The sequence below is a fragment of the Callospermophilus lateralis genome, unplaced genomic scaffold, assembly GCF_048772815.1.
Source record: "Callospermophilus lateralis isolate mCalLat2 unplaced genomic scaffold, mCalLat2.hap1 Scaffold_98, whole genome shotgun sequence".
Taxonomy (NCBI): domain Eukaryota; kingdom Metazoa; phylum Chordata; class Mammalia; order Rodentia; family Sciuridae; genus Callospermophilus; species Callospermophilus lateralis.
This window is the reverse complement of record NW_027517992.1, coordinates 3,066,704-3,085,820: the sequence shown is the minus strand read 5'-3', so window position 1 is coordinate 3,085,820 and position 19,117 is coordinate 3,066,704. Positions and strand designations below refer to the sequence as shown.

Below are 19,117 nucleotides of genomic sequence, written 5' to 3'. Positions count from 1 at the left end.
GACCAGATCAATATCTTATAGGGGAGTGACCCCCAGATTGTAGCTGTGATTTTTTTCCAGATGACCAGATTGTTTTTCTGAAAGTAAGCATATTTTTAGTCATGTTGATTAGTTGTTCTACATCACATTGCTATTGTTTCTAGGGTTAACATTAATGATTCTAGGGTTAACATTAAAACCATCTCTCTCAGAATAATTACAAATTTTTGGGTGGGTTTAAATCATGTCATCTAAATATAATTGAGTCAGATGCTAATGAGATACTGCAGGAACAACTGCTGTTTTTCTGACAACTGATAGTGAAACCTTAAAACCTGCATACCTTGTCTTTATAAAGTGATGGGTATGCAAAATCTGGAAAGATATTCTATTTTTTTTAAATATAGGTAGATACAACTGCCATTTATTTCCTATTTAGATATATTGACATTCATATGAAAATATGCAGATCATTAGCCTATTGTAATTTCACCATTTACATTACTTTTAACTTAATGATGAGACATAAATAAATCTTTCATAGTACACAAGGTGGATATTTGATACACAGAACATAAAAGTTTTGTGAGGAGCTTTTTTGTGGGTTACATGTAGAACCCATGTATTTTAATATTCACTATTTTAAATGAACAATGCATGAAGGGAATGCAATACTTGGCCTATTTTTAAACTAGTGTAAACCCTAATCATACCATCTGTTTGCTTTTTAAAACGAATAACAGTTATTTTAGCCCTTGCACTTCAAGACATCTAGTCTTTAATTTTTCAGTTGTCTGTTAGGTCAATTTTGTTTACTAGATGAATGTTAATAAAACTATATGAGGCTGAAAAAATTCTCAACCAAATTTAGTCTTTTCTTTCATCTGGATTGGGTTAATTTCACAAGTGCAAAAATAGTTCAGTTTACAGTAGTTCTAGGAAATGAAGAATTTGCCTTAATAAAATGTTCACTCAACTGAAACTCTGAGTAGTCAAAATTTCCAGACTGTAAACTTCTCAAGAGAAGGGCCTCATCTTCTCCATGTCATGCTTTCCAAGGTGCTTGGCAGCAATCTGTACCCTGTGGAGTATTCAGTACCTTTTTGTTTGATGTTACTGATGTTGAAGTTGCTCCCGTAAAATCTACTATTAAAATGTAGCAAAACTGATACATTGTTCTTTCTGTTTTTTCATAGACTATAAAACATGTATATCAAAGTGATAATTAAAAAAAAACACCTTTTTTTTGGTTGTAGATGGACACAGTACCTTTATATTTATATGTGGTGCTGAGGATCAAACCCAGTGCCTCACAGGCAACCCCAGCCCCTCAAAGTGATAATTTATATGAAGAAACATTTAGCATCCTTCACATAAGAATGCTTTTTTTAACCTCTATTTATTTATGTGATGCTGAGGATTAAACCCAGGGCCTTGCCTGTGCTAGGCAAGTACTCTACCACTGAGCCACAACCCCAGCTGCCACTAAAGAATGGGGTTATATGAAAAAAAAGAGGATGCTTTGTAGGAATGTCTTTCATCAGCATTAAACAAACTTAAATTGAACATTGTCATTAGCTTAGCTTTAATTCAGACCTGAATGACCAAACCTCCCCCGCCAAAAAAGGTGGTTTTATCTTGAAGCAATTAACACAAAACAATCTGTATCTCACAAATTAGTTGTTTAAATTTACTTTCTAGTGTGGGAGGGGATGAGTCACTGGACAATAATTACAACTATAGCAGTAATACTTTCAGGTTGAAACACTACTGCTTCACAAATGAAATGATTTTAGTAACTAAACTCAAACACAATTTGCTGGAGAGGACTTCTAAAACTTTTGAGATACAAAAGTATAATTGAATCAAGGGACAGTATTCTCTCACAACTGGTATATGGGCAGCTACCTTGGGCTTTGCTACAGAAGTGGTACAATCAGATGGATGTAAGGAGAGGCAACTATGGGTGGGTTCAGAACTGCTCAGATAAACTATGTAGAATGCATTATAGCTTACTAATAGAATAAATACAAAAAAGGCTTTAGAGGGAAAACTACTGTTGCTTTGAATAAAAAAATAAATCTGGCTTTCCTTGAAAATCTATCTTCCTAGCTGACATCACCTTTATTTAAATGCTATTTTAAAATTAGAAGTTATAGTAACTTCAGCATTGCCTTGTGTCCTGTAGAGGTTGAAAGATACATTCAAAATTGGTGTTTGTGACTTAAATTTTATTTTACATGGTTAAAAATGGCATAAGCTATTATATGGTTTTCCTCTTACACACAGCTGCTGCTTCTGATATTAAATGGAGGCTATGTAGATTGAATTCTTCCTAACGGACTCATTCTTTCTGATTCTGAGTCATCTTCAGAAGTTTAGAGATTTTGTTTCACAGAGATTTTGTTTCACACTGAAGCTTTTTCCCCTATTTTGAGAATACTTAGGGGACATAAAAAGAACAATGATATATTCTAGGTTTCAACAATCCTATTACTTTCTAGTAAAGAATAGAAGAATATGGTCTAGCAGTAAACAGAAGTACCAGGCTTTTATAATTTTATTTAAATCTTAAACCTCTTAAAATGTACTGTTAAAATTGCTGTAATTAAAATTACAGCTCTGGAGAGCTAGTTGTTAGGAACATTGTTTTAAAGACAGTAGTTACAGATTCAGGACTTGCTTTAATTGATTTTTAAATAAAATATATTTGAGTATCTGTTAAAAAAAAAGAATTTATTTCAGCCCATAGTTGCTGATTAAAGACATTATAAGCCTTAGAGTTTCATTCATTCTTTCTCAGAGGATTATACTTTTCTAATTTTTTTTATCATATTCCTTGAAAATCAGTGGCAAGGTATGGGAAAGAGAAGAGTGTGTGTGTACATTTTTTTTAAAGAAATTTCCTTATTATTTTTTTTAAATTAATTTTTATTGTTGGTTAATTTCCTTACTTTTTATAGACACAACATACCACCCTATATTTTACTGTTATAATGCAATAATGGCAAAAGCAGTAGAACTTCAGGCCAAACAACTCTTGCTACTAATGTAAACTCATTTTCAGAAAACCATTCTCACATGAACAGTGGTTAGAAAAAAGTACATGAATGTGCTACAAAAATAGAGCCACAAGACTTCTCACAAGTAAAAGAAATTCCTCTGTATAAGTCCACAGTTGACCAAGGTTCAGCCTCCTTAACAGTGAGCAACAGGAAATATGCTGCCAAGTCACCATCTTCAGTTCTGAGAGTGAGTTTACATGCTTCCCCAATGGCACAAAGTCTCATGACGATCCAATGAATCAACAGACACTTGGGAAATATTAATAAACAATTTTTTATGAACTATTACAACAAAGAACTTCAGCAAGAAGGAAAATGAAGTTTATGATCTTTGAGTAAACATTTTTAGCGTAACAGTCTCTGTGACCAGATATTTAAAGAGAAAAATCAAGGTTATAAAACACCATTTCTCTGTTATCAACTGGAATACACTAAAAATAGGATAATGGAAATACATGTTCTTAAAGCATTTCCACAGGAAATGTCCATAATTATGACATTCTAAATCATTTAGCAATTGTATATGCTACATTAACTAAAACAAAGGTATTCCTTATTGCATGTTTTAAAGTTGGAAGGATACTCTAGTTTAAGTGGGGGATATTTAGGGGGAAAATATTTTGGCTCCAAATGTATACTGCGCCAAGGCAGCTTCATTCTAAAAACATAAGGCATTTAAAATAAACTTTTATATTTTCAAGCCAATAATCCTTCAACACAATGAATAGTTCATAGTCCACTTTCTGACTAAGTGTCAGAGGTTAATTTTATGGGCCCTGTTTTAAGGCCTGTGAACAGCCCTCACTACTCTGAGAATCGGGTGTAGGTGGAGGTTCATCTTTAAAGCCTGAAGACATTAAGTCTTTTGAAGCAGGTGGTGGCCCATAGTCTTGGGGACCATGAGTTGGAGGTGGTAATGGGGCACCAGGAATGAAGTACTCTCTTGGGCCAAATGAGCCTAAAGGTCTAAATGGTGCAGGTCCTGGAAAAAAATCACGAGGGTCAAAAGGCAAATCCCATTGTCCAGGTGGAACACCTGGTGCATATTCTCTGAAGCCTATTGGTGGACGCATACAAGGACCTGGAAAATAAAAAGGAAGTGATGTAAATACCCAGAAATTTCTGAACTTGGGTGATTCCAAGTATGTTAATATAGTCTTTAATTTCTCCCAAGCCTAGAACATCAACTGGTGAACATCCTGACTTGCCAGATGAGGCAAACTGAAATAGAACAAGTTTAGGTTATAGCCTGGCCAACCAGCCATGAAGCAACATATTAAGGATTTAAACATGGCTCTACCTAGCTCCAGGCTTATCTTTTTTCTTTCCCTACTATATAATTGCAGAATTATTTCTATCTCAAAAGAGCTCCATTTATATTTGGAAGTACTATATTACCATGACAAGATGATAGATTATGAAATAAGAACTTGACTACATCAAAGAAATTTTGATAAAAGGAAATCCCACTATTTATTATTGTATCCATTAAAAATTCATGAAGTATTTCAGCATGGACTTTACACATGCCATCAGAATCAAGGTGCATGCCCCCCTGGAAAAGGCCTTCCACAGCCACCTAATTAAATCAGCAACATTTATTAGGTCACTGTTAAATCCTCCTCTTTAACACTTCCCTCTGACTTTTCTCAAGGTAAGGAGGGTTTGACTTTTCCTTTTCTATATTCTATAACCTACTGCTTATGCTTCCATTATGGGTGATTACAAACTTTATGTTATAGGATTTTCATATCTGTGACAAAATTTTAAGTTATGGCATGTGTCTCATCCACCTTTCCATCTATTGCAGTGCATATCAACATATTTTCAACAAACATCTGCAGAAGTAATATTTGTGGCTTTTCGCTATATAGCCCCTTATCCTTGTCTATGAGATAGCTATTGCCTATCTCAGTATAAGATTATGTAGTGTCCCATATATCCCAGAAAACTGGAGGAAAAGTTAAAATGTACTCAGTTGTATCCTTTCATTGTTAAGACCTGAGATAGCAACCAACTGTTTTAGCAAGCAATAGAAATGAAAGATGAATGTGATTTATAAGTCAATCACTACTGTTCAGATCATCATACCAAATGGTGGAGGAATTGGCCGAGGCCCAAAAGGCCCACCGAGCTGAAATGGTGGTCCATACCAAAAGGGAGGTGGTGGAGGCCGTCTCATTGGGGGTTCCATAGGGGGGCCCATGAAGGGTACCCCTGAGAAAGGAGGGGGCCCTTTCATAGCCATATTAACCTGCAATTTAAGATTTGAAAGCAGTTAAAAGTTTTAAAATTCCTATGTATTAAGACAAAGTACCAACACCGATAAAAGCTAAAACCCAAAACAGGCACCTGTCCAGAGAATACCATCAGTGCAACAAAACTCTACCCACCCCTCCTGTGTATTCCCACTGACAGCTTACAGAAGTTAGAAGGATTCCACAAGAGGGAGCAGTTTGTTAGTGATTATATCTGCACAGGAAAGGGAAAGGCAAGAGGACTGGCAGAGGTTATTAACAGAGGTGATTTCTGACCAGTATGTCATGCTGTATTCACTACAACCTATTTCAAAGGGAGTCCCCCCCCTCCCCATCACTTCCCTTTCATCACAGTAGCTCATTACTTCCATATTAAGAATGAACAGAATAAAATGAAAAATACATTCTGTACCCATGTAATAATAGCTACTATTCAGAGTATCTTCAGTAAGTCTTTCATAATTATTCAACCTCTGAGATCTTTAAGTAGACTGTCTTGTTTTAAATAAGAGGGAACAAAAGCAAATAGATTATCATAATTTGTTGAAGGCCACACTGCATATTAAAGGGTCTCAATCCCAGGTTTGCCTCCAAGCCATGCTTTTCCCACCTCTACTCCTCTATAACAACGGGTGTTTGCTCTCTTTTAAATCTTCTACTACAAAGGGGTTTGGGGGTCTTATCTAAGCTGCCCTTAGATTTCTCCAGAAATGTATATTCCTGGAATATGTATACACTGGAACTTGAGAAGTATTTTCCAACACAATGCTATATACACAAATTAGGAAGACAAGGCTTTAATATTTACTTTCATTTTACTGTACACCATTTGAGGTATTGATTTATCATTTCCTATGAGTAGTGAGTTTGAAACTAAACAATTAAAATTTATTTTATTATAGAGCTGCAGAAGACCTACCAGATATAATAGCAACACAGTTACAAGAGAATGCACTTATGTGAACAAATGAGACCATTGCTTGGGACTGGCTCAAGAGGTCATTTCAGATTATCATTGTTGCACTGAAAGAGTATTTCACTTTCAGAAAATCTGATACCAATCTAATTCAAATCACTCAAAATAGGGTTTGCACAAATGGAGGAATTCTTAAATAGCATTCTTCCAAACAAAAATAAAAATGATGAATTATATAATTTATAATGAATTTACTTTGCCTTAGAACATTCAACACAAAACACCATATAAAGTTAGAGTGATAACTTTTCACATTCTGTAGTTCATTATAGTTGTACACACTTAAGCCACATTTCCAAGGAGAAAAGTAAGCTCAATATTGCATGCAGTTTAAAGCAAACAAGATCAGTGTCATGCTCTGAATATCCTTCCCAGAAATGCACCGAATAAAACCCAATTCAGTTCTCAACCTCTAAGTACTTACTCCAACTGGATGCTCAGTTAAAGAAGTAATGGTAGAAACTGAGGGGGTCTCAGGTTCTTGGGGAACAGTTTGCTTTTTAAAAAACAAATGGGATAGTACAAATAGAACACAAAGAAGGATAAAGCAAAGAGCAAGTACTGTAGGAAAGCAACATGTTCCTGCACGACCACGTGATTCACAGTAACTACAGAACTTACCTTGCCCTCATCCATCACCTTAGCTGGAGAAGAACTTTTGGAGCTGCTGTTCATGTGAGCTGGACCACATCCTGGGTCTGTTAGAGATCAAAGAATGGATTCAGACTTATTCTAACATGAAGAGAATAAAAATCCTGCATCCACAATTACAGATTCTTTAAAATTACTTGGTCTCTTTACCAGAGGCAACGGGTTTCCCAGATGCCTCAGAAGACCATTGAGTACGAGGTAAAGGTCCATCCATTGACCCTTGGGAAAAAAGATCAGAGCCCTTGTATGTATTTTTCAGAAGAAATAAACCACTGGTGGTGGACAGGTCAGGGTTCAACAATAACTAGAAAGCAACATTAAAAATGGGTTGCTCAGGGGTTGGGGTTGTAGCTCAGCTGCAGAGTGTTTGCCTAGCATGTGTGAGGCACTGGGTTTGATTCTCAGCACCACACCATCTACAATTAAAAATATTTTTAAAAAATGGGTTGCCCAATACATAAATCACAATTTATGAAGAGACTTAAGTAAAATAAAGAACTGCCTTGGGTTGATAGAACAGCAAATTAATACGTACTGGTCCTAAACTTTAAGCTACAGACTTGAAGTATGTGTAAGTTGGCTTTTCTTTAGTCTGTATAACCTGACTTCCAATCTTACCAAGACTACAGTCCTATTTAGAATTGGAAATAAGACTCAGTATTTCATATTGGAAATATGTATGCTACATAAAGTTTAAGGCTACTTTTATAATATTTGGAAAAGGAACACCATAGAGATTTAATTTAAAGATAAAGGTTTACACTTCACAGTGTAAAATTTAAAAGAAAAAAACAATACAGGGACCTCGAGGAAAAAAAATGTTTTCTATTCTAGAACAGATTTTACAGAAAACATTCATTAAGATAAAGTAAGAAATTATCTTCTATATATTGTACAGGCCCAAATTCTATGTTTTCATTAGAATATTCAAAAGGGGAAAAAAAACCAAAACCTTGAAGTAGTTTACTATAAAGCAACATGTGAATGCTCACAAAATCCATTTCTAGGCATATCTCTTTGATTAATAGTAGCAGAAGGAGGTCTCCCAGCTGGCTCTGCTGTCAGTGAAGGGGAACAGTCTCCACCACTCACGGGGGATGGACCAAAAGAGCCATTATGGTTCAGTGGACCTAAAGACAACAATGCCGTGTTACTACTTTAAGGCAGCCTTCTCCCTGACACCAACCCCCACACCTCCCGCTTTAGCAAATCATGCAGATTATTTCATAACCATTACACACAGAAATAAAAAGTAATTTACATACATTCTGCACCAAGAAATAAAATAGCTCCTTTTACAAAGTGCCCCCTACCTCTCCGAGGAGGATTTTGTAAATTTAGTCTCCCTGGCATTGGTTTTACAATCACAGGTTCATCTTGCCGCATTGCCATCTTTTGGGTCATTTCCAGTAGTCTTGAATATTGAGAAAGAATGGGCTGAATTATGAAACAGCAATCATAGATAATATCTAGCATAACCTTAAAACACTATAAAACATACAGTAATATACCAAAAATCACATACTTCTGTCTCAAATTAGCAGCTTCCCTTTTCTCTTCAGCTATAGCTCTTTCTGCAGAACGAGCTTTGAGCTATTAAAGAGAAAATATTCAAATTCAGTTGCGGTAGGCTATGCAAAAAATAAAGAAAAGGGGAAAAAAATCTTACCCAATTATCGTGAGCTTTCTTCTCATGCATAGCAATCTGAAAAAGACAACACATTAAAAAAATGTTTTTAGGAATTCATTATTATAGCCTATAATTGTCTGTATTAGATATCAAAGAATTCTGCAACTACAGGACAGTATTAATTACTACCTGGTTTTTAAATGAGCGCTCGGTTTTCTGTAATTCTTCTTCCATCTCTTCAATTCTCTGCCTAAGAATTACAACAATTGAATAAAATTTGAAACATTCTGACCATTTTCCCTTTATTCCATCAGCTATACTTTTAAAGACTTTTATCATACATAAGAAAAACATTTCTATAGTTATATGAATCCAGTGTGATCAAAACTAATACTACAGGCCAGGTGCAATGCCACATGCCAGTAGTCCCAATGATTGGGAAGCTGAGGCAGGAGGATCACAAGTTCGAGGTCAGTCTCAGCAATTAAGTGGGAACCTATGCAACTGAGACCCTGTGTCTCAAAGTAAAAAAAAGGTCTAAGGATGTAGCTTAGTAGTAAAGCACCAAAAATAAATAAATAAAATAAAAACCTAATACTAATAACTTCTTTATCATTTAATTGCTAGAGATTCTGAATTGATAAATTGTAATTTCCTTAACTGTTCATCAGTGTGTTCTCAAGTAATTCTGCTAGAAATATCTTCCTCCTTAAAACTTTTTCTTTTTTTCAAATTATATCCATAGAAGATTTCCAAGGTCTATCAAATGCCACACTTTTGTGGGTCTTGATATAACACACAGCAAACTGATTTCTTAAAGAATTACTACAACATACAAAACCCCCAGAACTGTTTGCATTGACCAAGTTCCCTATGGTCTTGCCCACTGGGTACAAGTAAATTTTTGTTAACATTTTTCATTTGTTAAGTTGAAATTTATTTTTTCTCCTGTGTGAATTGAATGTGTTCATATCCTCTTGTTATTTATACTTCCATGCTATTTTCTTCTATCTACATAATGTAAAAAAAAAGATTAAAAAGAAAGCTAACACTAATTCATTAGACACTGACACCCTCCTTTAGAAACTGAACTCACTTGTAATTTTTAACTTCCTGTACAGCGGAAACCACCTTTTCATCTGCAGCTGACAGCTGCTGCTCTTTTTCTAGTCTCTCACATTCTTCTTGACTCTGTTTCCTAAAATAAAACCAGTTATCAAATCAAAAGTTTCTCTTTGTGAATATCACTTCCCACAATTCTATAAAATGCTTAGGCACATAAAATAGGAATTCAAACCTGCAATTTCATAAATCAAACTCTGGCAAATCACTTACATTTTCTAACTTCTCCTCTTAATTCTCTACTTACCAGTAAATAAAATAAATGTGAAAACAACATGTGCCCCAAGGGCAAGTCTCCTGTGTGTAAGATAATAAAAACTCACTTTACTTCAATGTGGAAGATCAGGACTGATCAACCTAACATAATTAAACATATTAGGATAAAGCAGGGGATAATTCTTTTCTCGTTTCTGCCATGGGTAGGACACTAAGTATATCTTTGTCATGGAGGAACTCTTTTCTCAATCCAAGACTGGTACCATAATAAACATATAGTCAGTCAAAGAAAAAATCTTCTAGAATATATCTTTTAGCTATGCAATTAACCACAGAACATTTTTCACACTTTAGATATCTATTTCAAAAGAATTGTAAATTAAGCAAAAAGACAAATCTGAGTTTTGATAATGTCTATCAACCAGAAAAAGAAGCTAAACTGACCCACTATCAGAGTATTATCTACTGACAAGTTTTAACTCTGATCATGAAACTCAAGATGTTCATCTACTGACACAAAGGTAGCCACATTTAAGGATTTAAAAAATACTATTTTCTGCTATCCTTGTACTACTTTAGCCATAGTTCCAATTCAAAAGATAATTAACTTGAAACTTAATTTTCCATAAATCAGAACTACAGTAAAAAAGGATTACTGATACCAAATAGAAAAAGGGGATTATATATTCTTATATAGCTTCTCATTTAATTCTTCAGCAAGTATTTTATGAGTGGCTATAATATACTAGTTACCTTGTAAGATGCTAAAGAATAAAAGAGCTCACTGTTTCAGGTATAAATGATGCCTAAAGGAATATAATAATTTTCCCCACTGGCTTAAGAAAGAATATGGAGAAAACTGAATCTTGAAGGACAGAGAGAATTTTGTTTCCAATTATCAAAGAGTTAGTCTGAGAGCACTAAGAACAATCAAAACATCTTTATAAGAATATAAAACTGTGTTTGAAGGGATCCAAGCTAAAAAGTCAGTGAAGATATACGTATGTGGCCAAGATCCATTAGAAAAAGGAAACTCAGAATTACAAGTAAGGCTGGCACTTTAAGGTACTTTTCTCCTATTAAAGATAACACAAAGATATGAGTCTGAACCAAGCCTTCATTAAATTCCTGGGCTTAGAGGAAAAAAGAGGCTACCAATAAAGGGACCCTTAATAAAAGCCCTAGTCTTTGAGTTTAGATTAGAAAGTACTGCACACTTAAGTGATGAACAGGCAAAAAATCCAAAAGGAACAATACTGAAACATTGAAAAGACAAGTCATTTTTGAATTATCTTAATTGCTGACTAAGTTTAAAGTGACAAACTTACTCAAGTAACCTCAACACTTTTCTATAAGAAGATAACTTCATCTTAGTCCTCAAATTTCATCTATAATTATCACAACAATGTTGGCCAATCAAAACTGACCAGGCACTCCATAAGACAAAATTCTGTGAGAAAAAATGCCACAGAAAAGGAAACCAGCTAATGGGGTTATCCGCACATGTTTTAAAATCACTGCACTTTATATAGTAAAAAAAGTAAAGTCAAGAATATGAATTTCAGGGCTGGGAATATAGTTTAGTTGGTAGAGTGCTGCCTTGCATGCACAAGGCTCTGGGTTCAAACCCCAGCACCACAAAAGAGGAAAAAAAAAAGATTATGAATTTTGTCAAAGGATTAGAAACTATAAAACCAATAAATAGTTGGGTGTGGTGACCTACCTACAGTCGAAGATACTCAGGAGGCAGAGGCAGAATTATGAGATTAAAGATAGCTTGGAAAGCAGTAAGACCCTAGTCCCTTATGAGAAAGAGCAAGGAGTCTGGGGAGGTAGCTCAATAGTAGAGCACATGGCTCAAGGTCCTGGGTTTGAGCTGTAGTACTGAAATAGGACTGGGGTTGTGGCTCAGTGGTGAAGCACAGGCCCCACATGTGTGGGGCACTGGGATCAGTCCTCAACACCACATAAAATAAATAAAATATTGTGTCGGGCTGGGGATGTGGCTCAAGCGGTAGCGTGCTCGCCTGGCATGCATGCGGCCCGGGTTCAATCCTCAGTACCCCATGCAAACAAAGATGTTGTGTCTGCCAAAAACTAAAAAATAAATATTAAAATTCTCTTTCTCTCTCTCTTAAAAAAATCCTATAAAAAATAATATATTGTGTCCATCTACAACTAAAATAATATTTTAAACCCTGAATTTTTTAAAATCCTAAACTCAATGAATGATTTTAGCAGCAGATTTGGGAAGTAAAATAAATCCTAGCACTTTTAAGACAGTTCAGAAGAAAATATCCAGAAGAAGTAAATCCAGAATGTAGGAGGCAGGGGAAATCAAATTCTAATATGCATTATTATAATCAGAAGAGAGAATGAGGTAAAATCAACATTTAGAAAAAGACTCAAAAATTCATCCCAAGCAACATAACTGCAAGAGGAAAAGTGGGTGGGGTGGGGAAAACTACACCTAGGCACTTCCCAATACAACTGTTAAAAAAAAGAGAAAGGACTACAGAAACTAGAAGAGGGATAAGACCAAACAACAATGATAATGGACTCCTTAAAGATAAAATTTAAAACAGATGGTAATTAATTGGATATTTTAAAATTGCTAAAACTAAGTAACAGTCAAAATTCAGTAGCCAAAAGAAAGATCCTTTAAAAATGGAAACTGGTTTTAACTCTAATCATGAAGTTCATGTCAACCTAATACAGATTATAGCAATATTTAGTGAATAAAATACTATTCTCTGTTTATCCTTGTACTACCTTTGATACACTAATCAAATCTATCATTAAAGGACAATGTTCAAATAGAATGAAAATAATTTCAAATAAGAAACCAACAGTGTAGAATGCAGAACTACAGAAACTTTAAATATGTGTATAAATTGAATGAATGTCTTGTGGAGTTCACAGTATATGAAGTACTAACATACAATGCCACAACAGTTATCTGATTCAGGAGCTACTTAAAGCCCATAAAAAAAATAATAAACCTATTAATCTATGTCAGGTTTTTATTAAATCCAGAATATATACCATGGCCTTTAAAATATGAGAAGATGAATAAAATTATAATTATATAATTATAATTCCATTATAATATATGATTACATCAAGCTTATACAGGGGATGAGGAATATAATTAAAAATATTTAAACTATTAGAAAGATACAAGGAAGAAAAAAAGAACAGGTCATCAAATAGAAAGCAAATTCTTCATAAACCACAGGCACATATTGACATGAACAGACTTATATTTTAGAAAGTCCACTCAAGCAGCTATAGAGAAAACTACTACGAATTTGAAATAAGTTATATACAAATATAAAAAATGGAGAATGAAGACAGATGATCTAGGTTAGAAACAGAAAAGATGACAGAGGCATGAACTAACATAGTACCTGGGGATGAGTAAAAAGAGTACAAACCACAGATGATGACTGAATAAATTTTGGAGGAGTTGAGAAAAATAGTGCTACAATTTAATTGCATTACAAAGAAAATTAATTGCCATTTAGGTCATTCAGATTACTAGTAGGGACAGAGAAAACAAGTGTTCTTTTAAAAAAAAGTGATAAAATGAGAAATGTTTCTTTGAAACAGGCCAAGAATTTAGAACTGGCCTGAACAAAAATTTGAGATTCTAAAAAGGTCGCTTGGAGATCACAGAATTTTAGAAAAGTTAATGGAAAGGTTTCAATATTTAATGCATTAATTAGGCAACAGAAGTCAAAATACCTAAAAATAGTTAGGTCTGTAAGAAGGTCTGTCTTTGCTTTACAAGATTATATATATATACATACATATACATATACATATATATATGCCAAAGAGTAAAATCAGGTGCAAACAAATAAAATCTGACACAACCTATTTTTAGAGAATCCAAGTATTTTTGTGGATTAAAAACTTCAAATGAACTTTCAAAAAATAACTAGCTCCACACTGAGAAGATTAATATATAAATACATACTACAAACAAGTACTTCTGTAATCATAACTCCTAAGGTCCTTGCCACAGTTCAATTTTGTGTGAACATCTGAGATATTCAAGTACAAAACTTGTACAATCAATAAGTAAATATTATTCCTTTTTGAAGTTTTTATTCTACTAAAACATGTCATTCCAAATCACTCAGTATTTTTAAAGGTCCAGAGTTAGAGATCCAAGTTCAAAACATTAGAATTACATAACTGATCACAATGAAAGGTAATTAAAATAAATAGGGGGATCATAGAAAGGGTCTAGAACTTTGAGAGGTATTTCCACATCAGTGACTGTTAATACCATTTTACCACTTCCTGCCTTCATATGAATTTGACAATTGATTACGATGTCCTCACAGCCTTAGTTTATGGTTCCAACTACCTCAGGACTCTTAAGACTGACGATGGAAAGAAAAATGCAACTTATAGGAAACAAAACACAAAGGAAAAAGACAAATCTCTACTTATTACAACTAGAAGAAATTGTAAATAATCTTAAGAAAAGATAAAATTATCTATTAGTTCACACAGTGATAACAATAACAAACAATGAAAATCTTACTTTTGTATTGCCATCTCATCTTTCTGGTAGAGTTCATTTAAAATCTCCACTTTCTGCCTTAGAGTTTTGCATTCCTCTTCCAGTCCAACTTTAGAAGACTGTAGTGAATTGCAGTCACCTTCTTCTAATTTCTTTATTTGGTCTGTAAAGGATAAAACAGCTTATCTCTATATGTGTACAAGGACTTAAGAACTTGTTTGAGGGAGTAGTGCCAAGAAAAGTAAGAAGCGTGAAAGCAAGAAGCCATTCTTTATCTTTCCAATAAAATTTTAAGTCTTTCCAACATGGCAATTTCTTCTCAAGAAGAACCCACCTTCTAGATTACATTTTGTGGACATCGAGGCTCTTAGCTTAGGTTGTAAAAGTTTTAGATCCTCTTCAACTACTGATATTGTAGTTTGTGTCTAAAAATTGCAGAAAAGAGAGGTATTCTTAAAAGTGAGGCACAGGAAGAATTCACAGGCACTATGGGACTCTTACAAAGAACTATACCCGAGAGACATCCATCATCTGCTTAATTTGATCTTTGATCTTCTCATTCCGATCACCTAAAAAACAAAAGACTTTAGCTTTTTCTTTCCTTACTTTTAACTCTATATTCTCCTAACTTCCCCAAACTAAATAATGATTGTGTTCAAACACCAGAAGAAAAAAAAAATCAATTGAATACCTAAACTGATTAGACTAATGACTTTTAAGAGAATTGCAAGCTTAGATTTAAAAAAAAAAACAAGAGAGAGAGGTGAATTTCAGGCTGGGGTTGTGGCTCAGTGGTAGAGTGCTCACCTAGTATGTGTGAGGCACCGAGTTTGATCCTCAGCATAAAAATAAATAAAAGTACTGTGTCTGTCTTAAAAACAAAACAAAAAAAAAGTGAATTTCTAGTTTGCACAACTAAAATGTTATCTATGCTATTCTTGTAAGATAAAAGCTTTTCTTCTCTCTCAGATCTATCTTCACCTGGACAAGTAAGTCTTATTTAGAAAGATTCAATCCTCTATTTTCTCCCTGAATCTACTACCAGGTGTGGTTTGAAATACTTGCTATGTAAGCAATATCCAACTTGGGAGAAAACATCTGGAAATATTTTCCTCATCAGTAAACACTGTTACACTCCCTCTCTCTAGCTTTCTGATAGTCTCTAGCCTCTGTTCTCACAGCCTTAGTTTATGGTTCCAACTACCTCCAGACTCTTAAGACTGACTGTGGACCTTAAAACCACAGAGCCATAGAGATGATGATTATCAAAATCAACTATCATCTGCATAAGTTAAGAAACAAATTTCTCTTACTGTACAATGTTCAATACTCTAAGTATTGTATAGGATATGACTATTGTAGCTTCAGTGTACTTACTAATTTTCAATGGGATAGAAAAAGTCAGTGTTCTTCACATGCCTATTGCTACATTATACCCCAGCAACCCACCTCTGCCAATGCAACAGACATATCTATAGATCTAGTGATATGTGTCTACAACCCTGAAGCTTAAGAAGAAAATCAGCCAGCTGAAAAGTGGCATCTGTATAAATGCTTAATTAAAGACAGGAAAGCAAAAAAAGGATTCAACCTCCCTGAGACTGATCTTACCTGCTACCTCTCCGTTGGTTAATTCATCTGACTCATCTTCTCTATTTTGATCCTCAGATTCAGATTCACATCGTAACCGATTCAACTGTGTAATATAATTAGTCAAAACCTAGAAAAGAAGCAAAAGGTTGGAAGACTCTCGATTTTAATTCAGAAGATTTCAGGAGAATTCATGAGAGGAAACATGTAATGTGATTCTGAAATCTTTGTAATGTTTTGAATAAAAAATAAATAAATAAATAAATAAATAAATAAATAAAAAGAAACATGTATTTGGAGTATAAACTTACATTAATAGTATCATCTTTGTGATTAAGAGCTACAAGTAAATCTTTCTGGGACTTCTCAAATGATTTGATTTGTTCACTGAGTTCAGCATGTGATGTACTCCAGTCTTTGACTTCCTGCTGCAACTGAAAAGTCAAAACACATGAATTCCTGTGGGTTAGGGAGGGGTTTTGCACTGGATACATCAGGACTACAAGACTTAGACAAAGAAATAGAGAACCATACTCCTCGGTGGCCTGCCTCAATCGAGGGGGTTGAGACCTTGGTTAAGGAAGAGGGCGGAGTGGCCCCAACTCTCACAGCTGCAGTAAGAACATCAGAGCTCTCAGGAAGTTGACCCTGTTTATTGCATTCCCCAGAAAATTGCTGCCAATTCAAATAATTTACCTCCAGCAGGAATGGCTGGGCACATATGACTGTCTCCTAAATTTAGATTCCTTATTATGTAATCTTCCCTTGGCCAGTGAATCAGTAACTACTCAAAAGAGGATCATAAAATACTTAATTTTCTGGTTTAAAAAGTTTCATTGAGGCTATGCAAGTAAATAACTGATTGACATTTGATAAGAAAAGCAATAATCCAAAAATCCAAAACAGATGGAGAACATATATATGCACTCAATTTAGGGAGCATGTTTAAACTTTGCATATCTAGAAAAGGTCCTACATGAATATTCCTTACCTCAGAAACAGATCCAAGAAAGATACAAGATAATGATATTCACTTCTCTAGTTTACATTATGTATGACATCAAATTTTCTTTACCTGCTCTTTCGTCTTCTTAAGTATGGCATTTTCTTTCTGAAGCTGACAGCATTCCAACTTCACCTTCTCTTCACGAAGCTTAGCTTCATTAAAGACAATTTGAAGCTAATGCAAAACACTAGAGTTAGTGAATTAATTCCAAAGAAAAAACAAAGTTATACTTTCCCAAACCAGACATCATATAGTTCTCATTTTTTGCACATTTTAGCACACTTCAAATTTTTGGTCCGCAACAAAACTAAGATGTACTATTAATATCCCATTATGCCAACTATCCCATTAGCAAGAGTTGGCAGCTTTACCTCTGAAAATTCAGAAGTATTCACTGAAATGACATCTTCAAGCTTCTCTATAGATTTCTTATTTTCCATTATCTGCCAGGTGAAAACAGAACACAAAATATACATTAGGATTTCAGTAGAAATAGTGATATGTGTGTGTGTGTGTGTGTGTGTGTGTGTGTACACACACATATATATACTAAAAAAGATAAACACAACAAAATATTTGTCAAGCCATCCCATTACATTTCAGGTAAATGCAGGGGATCCAGCTTTGGACTAAGCAAAAAATCAAGAACTGAAAGAGATGAGGGAAAATGAAGTCATAAATATTTCATGGCATCCACAACCTTACTGTTTATGAGATAACCAGAAAAAAAGGTCAAAGTATAGAAAATCATAATGCAATAATAAAATGTTTTAAAGCATAGAAAATTAATTAATTACTGTTTCAAATAAACCAGTTCAAATTGGTAATTTTTTTCTAGTGATAGAGAAAAAAACTTCCCAAGATAATTTTTAAAATTTTCTTATCTGAAGTAAAAAATGATAAAATTTAAGGGAGAATAGACTAATCTCACATACAGAAGAATTCCCAAAAATTTATAAAGATATTCGCTCCTTAAGGAAGTGGACATAACTCCCCAATCTTTGTTTGCAATGCCTGGGATTGAATCCTGGGCCTCATGCATGCTAGGCAAGTGCTCTACCATGAGCTGCATCCTGAGCTCGTAACTCTTCATACTTTAACTGTGGGCTATGCATGGTAACTTCCAAAGAATATAATATGAAAAGGATTGGAAAGAATTTTTACAGTGAAGAAATCTGATAAATACTACCTCAGCTAGGTGATCAAGCTTACTTGGGGGTAGGATATTTCAGAGCACACTCCCTACTATCTTTTGCAACTTTTATGTAATTACAGAAACTTATAGGAATTGAAAATGAAATATGTAAGTAAAATTTTTTTAAGTACAGAAAATTGATTAATTCATTACTTTTTCAAGTAAAAAGTAAACAAATACTGTTCAATTGGACAATAGTTTTTAGTTGATCTGCATGTTTCCAAGAGCAGAGCAAAGCAATATGAAAATTATCCAAGGTTCAGAATAAAAATATTTCCTAGGCCCATAAAAATAATTTGTTGTATCAGTACTTAAAAGTTCCACAAAATGGGCACAGATGTGGGTTCAACTTCCTTGACTCCTAATCTTACTTTAGTTAACAGCTGGACTAATTTCAACTTAACCAATTTTACAAAATATTTCAAAAGCCAAATTAAAGCAACACTTAGCAGCAAAACTCTTACCAAGTCATGATTCTTAGCATTCTGTTCTCTTTCAGATTCTAACATAACATGAAGACTTTTAGCTCTCTCATCCAGAAATTCTTTAGCTTTTTCAAGAAGCTTTATTTTATCCTGGGAAAAAAGGTGTCAAGATTACTCACTCATTACATTTACTTTTGAGTTTAGAATGTAATTCCCCCCAAAGAAGGGATTTTTACCTTATATTTAGTTGCTTCACCAGAAAGAATCATATTTTGTTTCATGGTTTCTTGGATCTGTTTCTCTGATTCCTTCATCTATGTAAATAAAGCACTCAGAATTAAGATACACAAATTATAGTGCTACTATACAAGTTACTTCCAGACAAGTGACCCTTTCCAGAAGAAAGCAGTACTTAATACATATGACTGCTTAGAATTTGGATGATTTGTAGGAAATAATGAAATAAA

General features: G+C 34.2%; 1 protein-coding gene across 1 annotated transcript in view; it reads right to left on the bottom strand.

Annotated features, from left to right (window-relative positions):
• Positions 1 to 2,949: 2,949 nt before the first annotated feature.
• Positions 2,950 to 19,117, bottom strand: part of LOC143386178 (transport and Golgi organization protein 1 homolog) — a 40,332-nt gene continuing 24,164 nt past the window's right edge. Inside the window, exons 10-29 of the mRNA XM_076841446.1 lie at positions 18,887 to 18,964; positions 18,690 to 18,800; positions 17,402 to 17,473; positions 17,100 to 17,204; positions 16,336 to 16,458; positions 16,046 to 16,154; positions 14,948 to 15,003; positions 14,769 to 14,859; positions 14,456 to 14,597; positions 9,656 to 9,757; positions 8,749 to 8,809; positions 8,599 to 8,634; positions 8,455 to 8,522; positions 8,243 to 8,343; positions 7,922 to 8,059; positions 7,080 to 7,148; positions 6,900 to 6,976; positions 6,703 to 6,774; positions 5,136 to 5,298; positions 2,950 to 4,125 (exon numbers count right to left, since the gene is read on the bottom strand). Coding sequence (XP_076697561.1) covers positions 3,812 to 4,125; positions 5,136 to 5,298; positions 6,703 to 6,774; positions 6,900 to 6,976; positions 7,080 to 7,148; positions 7,922 to 8,059; positions 8,243 to 8,343; positions 8,455 to 8,522; positions 8,599 to 8,634; positions 8,749 to 8,809; positions 9,656 to 9,757; positions 14,456 to 14,597; positions 14,769 to 14,859; positions 14,948 to 15,003; positions 16,046 to 16,154; positions 16,336 to 16,458; positions 17,100 to 17,204; positions 17,402 to 17,473; positions 18,690 to 18,800; positions 18,887 to 18,964 — 2,088 coding nt within the window. The 3' untranslated portion in view covers positions 2,950 to 3,811. The remainder of the gene's footprint in view (positions 4,126 to 5,135; positions 5,299 to 6,702; positions 6,775 to 6,899; positions 6,977 to 7,079; positions 7,149 to 7,921; positions 8,060 to 8,242; positions 8,344 to 8,454; positions 8,523 to 8,598; positions 8,635 to 8,748; positions 8,810 to 9,655; positions 9,758 to 14,455; positions 14,598 to 14,768; positions 14,860 to 14,947; positions 15,004 to 16,045; positions 16,155 to 16,335; positions 16,459 to 17,099; positions 17,205 to 17,401; positions 17,474 to 18,689; positions 18,801 to 18,886; positions 18,965 to 19,117) is intronic.